This window comes from Anoplophora glabripennis, unplaced genomic scaffold (assembly GCF_000390285.2).
Source record: "Anoplophora glabripennis isolate ALB-LARVAE unplaced genomic scaffold, Agla_2.0 scaffold455, whole genome shotgun sequence".
NCBI lineage: Eukaryota > Metazoa > Arthropoda > Insecta > Coleoptera > Cerambycidae > Anoplophora > Anoplophora glabripennis.
In genome coordinates, this window is record NW_019416611.1 from 174,309 (window position 1) to 190,496 (window position 16,188).

General features: G+C 31.4%; 1 protein-coding gene across 1 annotated transcript in view; it reads right to left on the reverse strand.

Moving 5' to 3' along the window:
• The window catches only part of LOC108909631 (neurexin-1-like), a 341,617-nt gene that overhangs the window by 153,293 nt on the left and 172,136 nt on the right, over window positions 1–16,188 (reverse strand). Inside the window, exon 6 of the mRNA XM_023455085.1 lies at window positions 15,037–15,195. Within this exon, the coding sequence (XP_023310853.1) occupies window positions 15,037–15,195 (159 nt within the window). The remainder of the gene's footprint in view (window positions 1–15,036; window positions 15,196–16,188) is intronic.

Below are 16,188 nucleotides of genomic sequence, written 5' to 3' on the forward strand. Positions count from 1 at the left end.
GGAAGAAAACTACGATTCAAAAACATTGAAATAAACATAAGTATATTGAAAGTGTTTATTAAAAAAACAAGTTAAAGGTTTTTAAGAAGAAACTCAAAGTTTAATTTAGTTTTGTTAGTAGAAGTAGAAACATAAGTAATTAATAAAAATACTGAATAAATAATAAATGTTAATGATGATTGTTAAGTATAATAGCATGTTTATATTTCGCATTGGAATACCAAAATTATGACTTTTTTAAGTTTTAGAAATTTCTCGAGAATTCGAGATTTCCCGGGAATTCCTAGTCGAGAATTATCGAGATCCGAGAAAAAAAATAGGCCGAGAAATAAGAAACCCTAATGTTGTGTTTTATTGTAATCTTGATTTATTGTTTCAATTTTATTACCAAAATTTAATTACCAACGTGAAGGAAACAAGATTACTGTTCCAAATAAAATTACTGGTCACATGGCTTGTAATCTTTTATAAAGACTGTATTATATACAGAGTGTCCCATAAGCACATGACCAAAATGGTACTGCGACATTCTTTGACTCAAAAGAAGATGATTTGACTTAACTTTCATTAAAAAAAAATGTCTAGTTCCTCTGCTATTAACTGTCAGTTCTTGAAAAAAAAAAATGTTTTTTTGTAATATCTGGAGATTGTTATGATGGATTTTAATGAAACTTGCTGTGGATTCGAACACCTAATTCATATAAACATAGGTCCACAAACCCTTCGTTACCGATCTACAGGGTGTTGAAATTTTAAGATTTTTTTAGTTTTTTCTCTATAGCTCCCACAGTTTTTAAGATATTTAGCTGAAATTTGGAATATAGATTACGCTGTAGAGCTTACATCATTGGGCATGCCAAATGGTCGTGATATTCTACAGAGTGATATTTTTTCGGGGTTCATGTCCCATTTTCTTCCCCTGAACTTTTGTGCGATGCGCCGCTGGTAGATTCTAAAATCAAAATTGAATTTTATGTTTGTTGAAAAACATTTTTGCCTCTTATGATTTTTTCGTATCTGCGACCGTTATCGAGAAAAAAAAATAAAAAACGATTTTATGTAATTCATTAGATGAAATTTAAATTTTGAAAATGGACCAGTAGGCTCTGGCTTTATTTAGATACTTTCTTGGTTCTATTTGGATAGAAACAAAATGTTCTGTAAGAGGAACCAAATTTGTTGTTCTGGAGTGTGGCTAATGTTTTTTCAAAAAAAAATGAATTCCTCCAGGTAAATTAGTGAATAAATCGTATTTTAAAAATCCAATATAATCGAAGACAACAAAATGACAGTCGAATCCAGCATTTTCGCGTACTTTCATTTTGTATTTAAACGTGGCAGAAATTACTAAAATTATTCATTACCGTAGACCCAAGACCATGTCCTCCTTTAATCCTTTTTCATTCAAATCCTGGGGAAGCCACTCGACGAAGGCACTGTACGGCTCGTCGCAATTGAAATAAATGCCAGACTGGCTTTCCAGAACTCATCTCTCATAGAAATTAGCAGTTGCTTAACATGTTACGGTTTTCAGAAGGTAATGAAAAGCCAGATGACAAGTTCGACGGTGGTTTGGGCGCGGTTTTGTTACACCCGGCAAGTTGTTTGAAGTCCAAAGTCGAACGCGAATTTTGGAGAGCGGCTCCTGGATTTGTATTGCAACTTGGCAAAAACTTGGCGTTTAATGTTCTCGCGGCTTTGTTTGCGGGTGAGTAATAACTGAATTTAAATACCAGGAACTAGTTAGACGTCTATCAAACTTTGTTCTCGTTACGGAAGTATATGTTATATTTGAAACTCAGTTAAAATAGGAACGTGATGTAAGGTTGGAGGAAATATAGGCAACTTATACCCGTACTTATAGTCGATACTTCGGTTGATCTCAGACTGGATCATGACTAATAAAACAACTGCATATAGTCCGTACTTTATCGGTGAGCACAACTCCATGTGATCTTGCAACATCTCATACTGAAATCGGGCGGAGACTGACCTTGAGGTGTGCTTGGTTAAATTTGACATTAAAAGTTTGATGTTTGATGTTTTAAAATTACAAACCCAGTTTTAATATAGGTTAGACTATGACCATTGAAGGTAATTTGGGTTTTTTAAGTTTATTGATCTCGTGGCGGACGAAAATGTTAAAAGAATGCCGAAAAGGTATATCCGCGATACTGAAAATCTTATTGAAATTTATAGTGATGAGTTTCGAAACAGAAACAGATTTTCGAAAAATATGTAGTAAACACTATCCTGCCTTTGTCTATTTGTCCTATTTGCTTTTTTTCTTTGAATTATCGCAGTATCAGTTCTTTTATTTTCAGTTATATTTTACCTATTATTATCGACCAATGAAGTCAAAATAGATTTCCGCGGATAGTGTATGCACTACTTTGTTAACCATTGTATAATTAAATCAAATTTTAGTTAACCTACATTTGAATATAATTTTACATAAATAGAAGACTTACGTACATATTCCCAATTATTTTATTTCGGATGAAATATCAAACTGAAGACAAACAACAACTGACCAACTTAAGAAACAGAAAAATCTCGTATTTACCAATTAACATACTACAACAAAATTAAAGTTACTAAAGTGAGACCGGAACTACCAAACTCGATTATAAAACTTGAGATCCGAAGATGACTTGTATAAGTGGTTCCTAACTATAGGTACGGGCATTGGTGTTCCTGATAAAACATAAAACATAAAACTCACCACAGAAATGAGACAACCCCCAAATCCAAAAGCCAAAGGCTTGTGCGGAAGGGGGCTACACTTGGAAAAACGCGGACAAACACCCATTATCCATCGACATTGCCAGTGCCGACACCGGGGATCGAACCCGGACCAGAGTAGGAAGCCTAGCCGAGAAATGCTTGCCACCGCACTCTCGACCGACTGCGCTACCGTGGCGATGAATACAATTTTTTAAAGTACTCAAATATCTTTGAATATTTTTGATGACTGAAGAGATTTGGGCTATGATTTAAGAAAAAAATATACTGAATATTTATACATTTTGGAAATTTTTTCAGTGCATTTAAATGAACTATATTTCAAAGAAATATACTCTCTTCCACTTTAAAGGAAAAACAAACTATTTTCAAGTAATCAATTTTTCAATCTAAAACGACCTTGCGAAAGGATTTTCGTTTTGAAACATTTTAAGTTACACCTCGTTAGTATTAGAAGTTTGTCCTTTGGATCACTTTAGGCCTAAACTTTTTAACCAACTAGGTGTTGTGGTTCCCGAGAGAGGGGGAGTTGAAATTTTTAAAAAATATAACGTTATTTAAAACATTTCTGAAAATACTTTACGTTAATTGAGGTTTTTTTGAAATTCCTTGGACGCATCAGATTTCTGTTCCCATCTATTGAAAACGTGTGCCTCTTTAGTGGATTTTTTCCTTAATAAACTAATAGTCTAAAACTATACTCTCAAAAATTATAGAGATAATATAGATGAATACAAAAATTAAGTGACTCGGTATAAATATGTATGGAGATACTACAAAATATTGTCATTTACAATCCCAGAATTTCTTCGCCAATGATTCTTTCGATTCGATTAATCTATTTAATTCGCTATATAATTTTCTTTTCTTTTCTGTGTTTAAGAAAAAATAATGTAACGCTTTATTTATCTACTATTTTTATTATTTTATTTGAATACATTGATACATAAATAAAAGATATGTATTTATCACTTTGTCAAAAAAATCTAAAGGTCTCCTTTATAATTTCTTTTGAACTCTGGGGACAGTAAAAATGGTTAATAATTTTTTTTACTTTAATCAATATGTGTATTTACTATGGCATTTACACTAAATAAAATCCAGGGCATATATTTGGGACGCTAATCGTTTTTGGCAGTTAATTTATTGACTTTTAAAACGACGAATAATCTTCTGAAGTATGATATGTTTAAAAAACATCCTATATATTAAATACAAGCGCTGTTACTATATGCGAAGTTGTTATTTAATCAATATATTATTAACAAGTTTATAATTAATCAAAATTTCTATAAATAGCGCAATATTTGATGTTACAATCAACAAGAATTTCAAAACATGAACAAAATTTAAAGAATATGCCGAAAGCGCCAGTCTAAATAACATTTTTAAATATCGTAACGTGTTGATCGGAATAACAATACTTTCTACAGGTAACAACACTAAACCCAACGTTCAACATTACAACACCTTGTCAGTATGTTTTATTACTACTGTTACTATCAATATTATAGAATTTTCTAGTTTAAAATCGTGTCACAGTGGAATAAAAAGTAATTCAAATGCGAATCGCGTACATAAATCACACAAATATATCTAAAAATGCCAGTAAAACTGCGCTATCTACTCCTGTAATAATATATATCAAACTAATAGTGTACTGAGTTTGCCGAGCAATAAAAATTGCGCTTTTTCCAATCGCATTGTTTCTGTTACAGCACATAAATGATTCGAGGATCGCATGACTCTATTCCGCGTAAATCTTTAAAGAAAGTCCAGGTTGTCTTTTTCAGGCTTAATACTTCTATGTAAGTTCTGGGTTAAACGATTTTTGCTTCGGCTAGGTAACCAAATAATATAGCATGATATGATAACTTATCTACGCTGTATTACTTAGGTAGGTTATAGTTGATAAGAAATGGTTTGAAGAATTAGTTATTTTTGCGTCTATGTTATAGGTATATTTATAATATATGTATACGATGAGCTAGTTTTGAAATTTTTGTGGGGTTTTATCATAGTTTTTGAGGAAATATACAAAACATAGTTGAGATCTTGATTTTTAAGAAATAGAATTGAGAGAAACAACCGCTTTGTGGGCTATATGCATCAACTAGCATTGAAATAGACAAATGATACATTTAATTATAATTAATACAGAAACACATACCAGATATATTAAAATACTTACATAATGCAATCACCCACAGAACCACAGAAATATCTTGCTGTTTTATTATCATCTTTCACAAAGACAAATCACGTAAACAATCAACGACTACAAAGATCTTTTTGTTTCCAAATTTTACTTGGAATTACATATTTTAACAAGTAGTTTCCTTTCTTGTATGGAATTAATAAATACTAACAGACATTTTTTTATATGTCTAATCAAAGATTTAGAAAAAAATATTTTCAAACCTTTTACATTTTATAATGCGAAAGCAAGTGGTACTTATGACATTCCCAAAATATTATGTAATTCAATTTGCATCAATTTACAAATTAATTTAATTTTATTGGACCATTTTTTGTACCCAGAGTCCTAAAAGTATAAAAAACTGAAATAAAATTATTACATTTTACTTAAATAGAGAAGTATGTGTTGTATAGAACTGTATATTTTGAATGAAATTTAACATAAAATTATACTTCCGTGAGTAAAAAAAGGGAATTTCATACACTCTCTTCAGGTAGATGGCAAAAAAATACTGTAAAACCCCATTTCCAGCAATTTTTTAAAAACAAATATTAAAGAGATATATGTATGTAGAGTACTAAAAAGACCACCGTAGTATTAAATACCCTAATGGTAAAAAGGCTTCGTCAGATCAACTACAGTTTCATGGATTTTTGGCCATATTAAATTGTGGTCTTGTTATAATCATGTGGGTCAAAAAAATGTCTGTTAAAGACGTAGTTGACATTATTGTGCAAAGTTAATACTTCAATAATATTAATGCTTAAAATATTGAAAAGATTGGAACTGGAAGGAACTACAAAGTCTACTGTTGGCTAAATCACCGTGTAAATAATTAGATTTTTAAATTGATAGAATAAATTTTAATTTTAATTCCGAAAAAGAAATCTGCAAATAGATGAATGTTAGATGTAAGTGTTTTTAAGTGATGTTACGTAGCCACATTTGATTTTGAAGTGATTTTTCCATAAAATTCTTCTTAAAAAAAACGCTGTAGACTTTGGATTGTAAACTGGGTCATCGCAATTGGTTCAGCAAGTAGAGAAGGCCGCTATGTATAATAGAAATTACTCCAATCGTGCTTTAATACAATTTTAGAGGCGTATCCTGCTCATGGATTTTATAGTGGCATTTACCTTATAGTCAGTTCTAGGGGGCCTAGTTACACTTTCCTGTTAGTCAGACATATTTTTACACCGACAGGAGATTGCAACTAGCGCCCCATAAAAGTGACTGAACACGATTATCTTAAAAATCGTGCGTGTGCAAATTTTCAAAATAATCTGTCTAGTGGTACTCAAAATATTACAAAAAAAGTCTGTTTTTGACTTTAATACTCTGTAGAACGAAAGGGAGCAAAATTTTAATAAGACATATTCAATTTAATAGTCATAATCTTCTTTAAATATTACTATTTTACTATTACTGTTGAGTGAGAAATACACAGCCCCACAAAAAAGGGGAAGGTCGGAAAGGCAAGACCATGGCAAGTATCTACATGTTTCTGGGGTCGTTGAAGCCGAATCCGGTGTCCGTTTGACTCGATTAGGTCTGGGTTAAGGTCAGTTCAAGGTCAAAGATGATCAATGCTTTAAGTATCTCTGAGATCAGTTTCCGAATTTAAGTGATGCGAAATTGGAAGGGACGTTTGATGGACCTCAGATCTATAAGATGTTAAAGGATCACATTTTTGTTAGTAGAATGAATGAAAACGAGAAAGTAGCATGGTTATGGTTGAAGGAAATAATCGAAAATTTTCTAGGAAATCGAAAACTATAAAGAAATAGTGTAGAATTTGGTAGTAAGCTTTAAAAACATAGGTTGCTTAGTGAATCTTATTATATTTTTTGTGTTGCCATGTGGATTATTTCCCAGAAAATTTGTGTAATTAGAGTGAGGAGCAGGGAGAGAGATTTCATCAAAATATTAAGGAAATAGAGCGTCGTTACCAAGGTAGATGGGATATAGCATGTTAGCCGATTACTGATGGTCGCTAAAACGAAATTTACCATTGAAATCGAGAAAACGTAAAAGAAATACACTTCGCAGATCTTTTGACAACAACATAGTTCGATACCAGAAACATGAGTAGTAGTCACGATACCATAATAGTGAAATATAGTGATTTCATGTGATTCAACAACATAAAAAACCTCTTATCTTAAAAAATTGTTATTAACAATCTCAAATTAATTTATACGAAGCTTTAAGGGACACATTGGTTGAAAACTTACTTAATTAGGTTTATTAATAATAGAATTTTGTCATTTCAAAACACTTAACTTTAACATTTTCTATGATTTTATTTGTTACTCAAATTTTAATACGTATTTTGCAGATCTGATTGAGTCAAGTGGACCCCGGATTCGGATTCAGCGACTCCAAAAGCATATAGATCTATTTGTTTATTTTGGTATCAATTGATTCTCTACATTTGACCTTCAACTGACCCTAACCCAGAACTAATCGGGTCAAACGGACATTGGATTCGGATTTAATAGCCCAAAAACGTATACAGTATGTCCACAGAAAAGGTGTTGAATAGGAAAATCTTTCTTATTTTTCATTTTGTCGAAAAAAGTTACTCCGGATAAAAAAATTTGCTGGTTCTTAAAGTAAGATTGGGCTGGAAAAATTTAACATTTCTTGTACGGGGTATTCAAAAAATTGAAAAATCTTTAAATGAAACAAGAGTAAAGTGCACTTATTTGTGAAGATGAGGAAATAATTTATTAGGAATATTCAAAAGTAAAAGGCAGTCTCTAATACCAATTTTCGAAAAATCGTGGTACTTTTATTTATTTGTAATCATTAAATTTATTTTATACAAATTAAATTATTCCAAATTAACAATTCACAAATTTTAAAAGTTTATTTACTCACACTGCCACCATATTGAGCACATGTTCATTCATCAAAACTTCTAACCTCATCTAAAGATATCTCTAACCGCATCCTTTAAATGATCAATATTGGAATCTATTAGAGGTGTGTGATAAACAATTTGTTTCAGTCGACCCCATAGGAAAAAATCCATTATTGCCAAATCTGGACTCCTAGGAGGCCACTGAATTGATTCTTGTCTCCCAATCCACTGGTCTGGAAATGTATGGTCTAACCATTGTCTTACACTTGCCGCATAATGTGCTGGACATCCACCTTGTTGAAAATAAAATAAACGACGGTATTCTAACGGAAGGTTTTCTAATTCACCATCAAGAAAATTTCTTAACATATCTAAGTAACTATCCGCATTACAAGTGTTAAAGAAGTATGGCTTTATTATTCCGTGGTACGAAATGGCGCACGACATATTTACTTTAGTAAAATACTGACGCCTTCGTGGTATCCGAAAATGCGGATTAGAATCACTCGAATGTCGTGCATGTTGCGAAGCCACAACATCATTGGTTGAAAAAGTTGATTCATCAGAAAATATGATTTTTTTTATGAAATCCAAACGTTTTGCTTCATCACTGACTTCCAAAAAATGATTAAAAACTGGCTTGTATGGGTGTATCTTATTGTGTTTTAATATCTTCTGAATTTGTGACTTTTTAACAAATTGGAGATTTTCAGCTCTTCTTCTTAATCAGAATTTGGGGTGTTCCTCTACTTCATTGGATCTATTTTTCACTTGGGGTATTCGCAATACTGAGCCAGTCCTTAAAAATAATTTAATTTTTATAAAATAAATTTAATGATTACAAATAAATAAAAGTAGGTCGATTTTTTCGAAAATTAGTATTAGAGACTGTCTTTTTCTTTCGAACAACTTTTCCTAGTAAATTATTTCCACATCTAAACAAATAAGTGCACTTTACTCTTGTACCATTTAACGTTTTTTCAATTTTTTGAACACCCCGTATAATAAATGTTAAATTTCTTCTTACTTTAAGAACCAGCAAAATTTTTTATCAAGAGTAACTTTTTTTGATAAAATGAAAAATAAGAAAGTATCCCCATTCAACACCTTTTCTGTGGACATACTGTAGATCCCATGATCTTGTTTTTCGGACTTTCCCATTTTTTTTTTATTGATTTATGAATCCCCGTACACAATTTAAATGAATAAAGAAAACATATTGTCCAACCAAATTATACTTGGAGAAAAAAAAAATTGTTACCTGGACTTTTACAAATGGAAATGGTGAAAGGACTTATAATAAACTAAAAAAAAAATAATGCGTGAGCAGGGGTGACGGAGGGTTGATTTGGGAGGTTGAAAAGTTGTGAAAAATTGTATTATTGGGATTTCTGGCGAAAGTTGACGTCAAACAAAAAAGTATCTATTATTATGCAAAAATCTACAACTTTTGTAGATGTCACTTTTTAAGATAACCTCAAAATTTACGAGAAAAATGCGAAAAACTTGTTTTTCTGATTTTTCGTTTTTATTTCTCATTTCCGCAAAAATAATTTAATTTTGATGAAACTTGGTGAAAGTATATCTTTCTGTGTCTTAAATAACCACAAATTTTTTTAGATAAAAAGTTTCCGAGATAATCATTTTTTCCGGTCTGAAATATTTTTTTTTCAAAGAAAAATTCTACTTAGAAAAATCGTCGTACAGTTTTGCCGGTGATAATTTTTTTCGTTTTGACATATACATTTTGGTGAAATAAAAAAAATCTGTAATCACAGTTCAAAAATATGCTCAAAAATGTAAAAAAATAAAAAATGATTTGAATTTTTCAGTAATTGTTGATAATTTGTTTAAATTAAAAAAAATTCAAAAACTGATTACACCATTCAATTCTCCGGAAAAAATAAAAAAAACTGTCCCATTGTTTGACCCAAAACTTTATTTTGGTACAGTATTGCTATAAACATCTAAGTCGATTTAAAAATACACAAATGATAAATTATCTCTAGATGATTTGAGATTTCAGCAATACAAAGTATTAACTGCAAAGTCTAGATACTGTTGACGCGAAACCCGAAAACCCGAAATTTTGTAAAATCGTTTTATTTTTTTCTGGTTTTATTTGAAAACGAATTTTAAAATAAATTGCTTATTTGCATTGCCACTTTTTTCGCTCTATCCAATGGCGTCAATATTTTTGCAATCCTTCGTTTCGTCTTCAAGGGGCCATGATCAGGTTCATTTTTTAAATGCGTCACTGCTATTTTTATCGCAAAATCAAGTCATTTTTAATTCTGAATTAGATGATATTACTACTATTGTAAAAAGGTTTTTAGCTTGTTTTAGATATCATTTAAATTTTTTCCTGAGTATGCCTCTGAACCTGAACGCTTTCAAAATATCTATTGGATGAAGTCATAACAGTATAAAAGTCAATACAACACCAAATATCCAACAATTTTTTTAAATCAATAATTTAAAATGTACCTAATAAAAAATTAATACGAATTTATGAAATTGTTTTATTATTTCTTCTTAGTATTGCTAATAGTAGTAAAAAAAACTGACCGTGACTTTTATTCTGTTATGACTTCATCCAATACATATTTTGAAAGCGTTCAGTCGTACTCAGGAAAAATTTTAAATTATAGCTAAAACAAGCTAAAAACTTTTTAAGCGATTACAATAGTAATATCATCTAATTCAGAATTAAAAGTGACTAAATTTTGTCATAAAAATAGCAGCGACGTATTTAAAAAAAATTAACCTGATGACCCCTCGAAGACGTATAGAGCGAAAAAAGTGGCATTGTATATATCCAATTTATTTTAAAATTCGTTTTCACAAAGCCAGAAAAAAAATTAAACAATTTTGCAAAACTTCGGGTTTTTCGAGATATATTCGGAACAACCCGGAATTTTAAAACTTTCTCAACGGCATGTTGCTACGTATAAAAAAACATAACTTTTTTCTAATCTGAACCACCCCTTATCTCTTACCGTTTCCTAGATTCTAATGNTGTTTGCATTCTTTGGCAAAGGATCCCTTCGAATTTACCGCTAATCAGCATAGTGAGGTCATCTGCATAAGCGATGGTATAGATGCCTTCCGAGTTGAGGTGGCACAAGAGACTGTCTAGAACTAAGTTCCACAGCAGTGGTGATAGAACACCTCCCTGTGGACAGCCCCTTGGAACAATTCCTCTCGCGGAGGCATCACCCACACTGATTCTTTCAATCCTTTTTTACCGAATTTCGATATCTTGACTTGGGCAGAAGATATACGCGCTCACATTTTCGACTTTATTATTTTGCCGTAGGCCGCCATTTTGAAATTGGGGATCCGGATTACGGGTATTTGTTGAGCACCCCAACAGTTATTTTTTTCAGTAGCTTCATCCTATTTTAGTCAAATTCGTTCTTTTTATTTACTGATGAAAATTTCGCACATTTTTTTCTTCACCGCTAATTTTGCAACGTACAAAAAATTTTGGGAGCTTTCGGAAAAGCCTATCCTTGTAGCAAATTTCCTCAGGAACAAAATTAAGTATACCTCATGTCGATTAGAGGCTTATTTTCGGAGATATAAGCGAAAAACTGAAAAAAGAGCAATTATTATTTTTTTATTGTGAACAATATGACGCTCGACCTCTACAAATACACAAATTTAGTCATTTATTCTGCATATTTTTTGCTTAATTTTAAGCCCATAAAATTCGAGTTAGGCCTGATTTTTGAAAGAGGCATGCGTTTGGTCTAATTCGCCTGGATTATTATGTGACATTGCGGTATGCAAAATTGTTTTTCCAGAGCCTTCTATTTGACATGATTTAGAAAGCGAGCACCGTAAACTAAAGTCAAAGGCTAAACGTTTTCTCATTTTTTTCTCAAAAATTTCGTTATGCAAAGGCATACAAATTTTATGTTGGAAAAGAAATAAAAAAAAATCAATCAAAACGTGTAAAAAATTTATACAATCCCATTTAAAAAAAAAAAAATATCGATGACGTCAACACTCATCTAGTGTGTCGGAAAAAAAATGTTTGTGTGTCAGTATAAAGAAAATAACATCCAATTTATAGGGTGTCCGAAAAAGGGTAATCGAGTTATAACTCGGGGCCTTTCTAATCACACAGACTGTAGGTTAATGAATAAGGTAAGTTTAGAAGTGAAAATATTAAAATATCTACATTTAGTGTTTTCTTTTTAGGTTGCCTTAATATTTAGTGTTGCTCATGCATGTCACCGTGATGAACTGTANATAAATGGAAATGGTGAAAGGACTTATAATAAACTAAAAAAAAAATAATGCGTGAGCAGGGGTGACGGAGGGTTGATTTGGGAGGTTGAAAAGTTGTGAAAAATTGTATTATTGGGATTTCTGGCGAAAGTTGACGTCAAACAAAAAAGTATCTATTATTATGCAAAAATCTACAACTTTTGTAGATGTCACTTTTTAAGATAACCTCAAAATTTACGAGAAAAATGCGAAAAACTTGTTTTTCTGATTTTTCGTTTTTATTTCTCATTTCCGCAAAAATAATTTAATTTTGATGAAACTTGGTGAAAGTATATCTTTCTGTGTCTTAAATAACCACAAATTTTTTTAGATAAAAAGTTTCCGAGATAATCATTTTTTCCGGTCTGAAATATTTTTTTTTCAAAGAAAAATTCTACTTAGAAAAATCGTCGTACAGTTTTGCCGGTGATAATTTTTTTCGTTTTGACATATACATTTTGGTGAAATAAAAAAAATCTGTAATCACAGTTCAAAAATATGCTCAAAAATGTAAAAAAATAAAAAATGATTTGAATTTTTCAGTAATTGTTGATAATTTGTTTAAATTAAAAAAAATTCAAAAACTGATTACACCATTCAATTCTCCGGAAAAAATAAAAAAAACTGTCCCATTGTTTGACCCAAAACTTTATTTTGGTACAGTATTGCTATAAACATCTAAGTCGATTTAAAAATACACAAATGATAAATTATCTCTAGATGATTTGAGATTTCAGCAATACAAAGTATTAACTGCAAAGTCTAGATACTGTTGACGCGAAACCCGAAAACCCGAAATTTTGTAAAATCGTTTTATTTTTTTCTGGTTTTATTTGAAAACGAATTTTAAAATAAATTGCTTATTTGCATTGCCACTTTTTTCGCTCTATCCAATGGCGTCAATATTTTTGCAATCCTTCGTTTCGTCTTCAAGGGGCCATGATCAGGTTCATTTTTTAAATGCGTCACTGCTATTTTTATCGCAAAATCAAGTCATTTTTAATTCTGAATTAGATGATATTACTACTATTGTAAAAAGGTTTTTAGCTTGTTTTAGATATCATTTAAATTTTTTCCTGAGTATGCCTCTGAACCTGAACGCTTTCAAAATATCTATTGGATGAAGTCATAACAGTATAAAAGTCAATACAACACCAAATATCCAACAATTTTTTTAAATCAATAATTTAAAATGTACCTAATAAAAAATTAATACGAATTTATGAAATTGTTTTATTATTTCTTCTTAGTATTGCTAATAGTAGTAAAAAAAACTGACCGTGACTTTTATTCTGTTATGACTTCATCCAATACATATTTTGAAAGCGTTCAGTCGTACTCAGGAAAAATTTTAAATTATAGCTAAAACAAGCTAAAAACTTTTTAAGCGATTACAATAGTAATATCATCTAATTCAGAATTAAAAGTGACTAAATTTTGTCATAAAAATAGCAGCGACGTATTTAAAAAAAATTAACCTGATGACCCCTCGAAGACGTATAGAGCGAAAAAAGTGGCATTGTATATATCCAATTTATTTTAAAATTCGTTTTCACAAAGCCAGAAAAAAATTAAACAATTTTGCAAAACTTCGGGTTTTTCGAGATATATTCGGAACAACCCGGAATTTTAAAACTTTCTCAACGGCATGTTGCTACGTATAAAAAAACATAACTTTTTTCTAATCTGAACCACCCCGTATCTCTTACCGTTTCCTAGATTCTAATGCTATCCCATCCTTATCTTGGACACACTGTATATCTATGAATCCATCAAAATTAAAAAAAGTGCACTAATCAATCTTACGAAAAAAAATTATTTATTTTATTTATTCACTATTCGACTTATGTTTATAGCAATAATGTACAAAAATAAAGCTTTGGGTTAAACAATGAGACAGTTTTTTTTTTGTATTTTTTCCGTACAACTGAATGGCGAATTTTGATTTTTTTTTAAATTTAAACAAATTATCAACAAATACTGAAAAATTCATTGTTGCGTCATTTTTTATTTTTTTTTTTGCATTTTTGAGCATGTTTTTGAACTGTGATTACAGATTTTTTTATTTCACCAAAAAGTATAGGTCGAAACGAAAAAAATTATCACCGGCAAAACTCTGTACGATGATTTTTCTAAGTAGAATTTTTCTTTGAAAAAATGAATATCTCGGAAACTTCTTGATTTTTTTATCTAAAAAATGTGTGGTTATTTAAGACACAGAAAGGAATACTTTTACCAGGTTTGATCAAAATTAAATTATTTTTGCGGAAATGAGAAATAAAAAACGAAAAATAAGAAAAAAACCTATATTTCCCATTTTTTTCGAAAATTTTGAGGTTATCTTAAAAAGTGACCTCTACGAAAGTTGTAGATTTTTGCATGATCTACAACTTTTGTATTGGATACTTTTTTGTTTGACGTCATCTTTCGCCAGAAATAACAATGATACAATTTTTCACAACTTTTAAACCCACCAAATCAACCCTCCGTCAGCCCTGCTCACGCATTTTTTTTTATTATATAATGGTAAAGGACCATGTCCACTTATACAGTACAGGTAACAATTTTCTTTTTCTTTCCCTCTAAATGAGTTATTTCTATCGGTCTATTTTTGGCCTCCATTATTTTTTCAATAGTAGCCACTTTTGTACAATGATCATTTTATAAAATACATTTTTGTGACCGCTATTTAGAAGTTTTTACTGTAGTTTATTTCTTCCTCAGAGGACAATACTATTTTAGAATTTCAGGTAAAAATGTTTCTTTCGTCTGATAGGCAGCTATATCAAATAATACAGAGCAAATATCATATCGGCGTTTACTTAAAACGGCAAGCAAAATGCGACACGTGCAACTTAGGCGAGCGCCTTTATTACCGCATTTCACCGGAAGGCCGAGAGATGCGGTCACCCGTCTAACATTATCCGGGCAGAAGCAATAAACTCACTTTCCGCATGCATCCGACGAAGTTGTTATGTACCCTGGCCCCGGGCAGTGCCCTGGTGTTGATGCTGCCGCCCACGTACACCCTGCTGGAGGAGAGCATGGTGAATTTTCCGGCGATGTGGGAGTGATCGGCGTAGACACCGTCTACTACCGCGGAGAGCTGTAATAAAAAAGGACATAATGAATTATTTTGAAGTAAACGTCGTAGATAAAATGTTTTAGGGGTAGGTATATTTGCCATTTCAACAACTAGGTTAAGCTGAGTTTTATAGTTTTGATTGATTACATGTTTAAACTGAAGATTGATGCACACTGAGTGGATATTCCCACAGGGAACTGCGTCGATCGATATCTAGGAAAGTATTGATCCAAAAAATTTGAAAATTTGGAAACATGGCAATGCCCCTGTGGCGAACACAACACAAAATATCTAGAACTCTCCAGCACTTCCGGTTATACCGGAAGTCGACACCAATTTCGTTATTTTAAATGGGACACTATATATTATTGCATTTTCGGATTCTACGTTAAATTTGAGGGTCACTTTTGTGCAAAACCATACTTATCGTATCAACTTCGACGTCACCTGTTACGTGAGTGTTGTATAATAATGAAAACGTAATATTGACAGTTGGTAGAAGGAAGCGCAAAAACAAAAGCTTAGGTGGGGAATTCTGGAAGGAAGCCTAAATAGTTGAAGTGAGAACAGTGTGGAGATGGGAGGAAGACGATCGGCGGGCAGTGTGGCAAAATAGTGAAAAATCTAAGGGTTTAACCCGTTTTAATTAGAAGGTAATATTCTTAATAAGTACTTTGTTGTTAATTGTTCTATGTAATATTATGATTGTGATGGTTACAAATGTTTAATGATAATAATTCTTTGCATGTTTAGCTTCCATTGCTTTATGTTCAAGGGCATATATTTTTCTATTGTAAAATTGTTACAATTATTCTTAACGATTGCTCATTATTTAATACATGTTAAAATATGTATATATTGTCGTGACTGCCCGATTATTGCAATAACAACTCCTTTGTTTAACATTTAACTTGTTTGTCATGATTACGTTGTTCGAAAAACAAGTAATAAAACATTTCTTGTGCTCACTTTATGTCAAGACGCATATAAGGGCCTTTTCTATAGGCATACGTT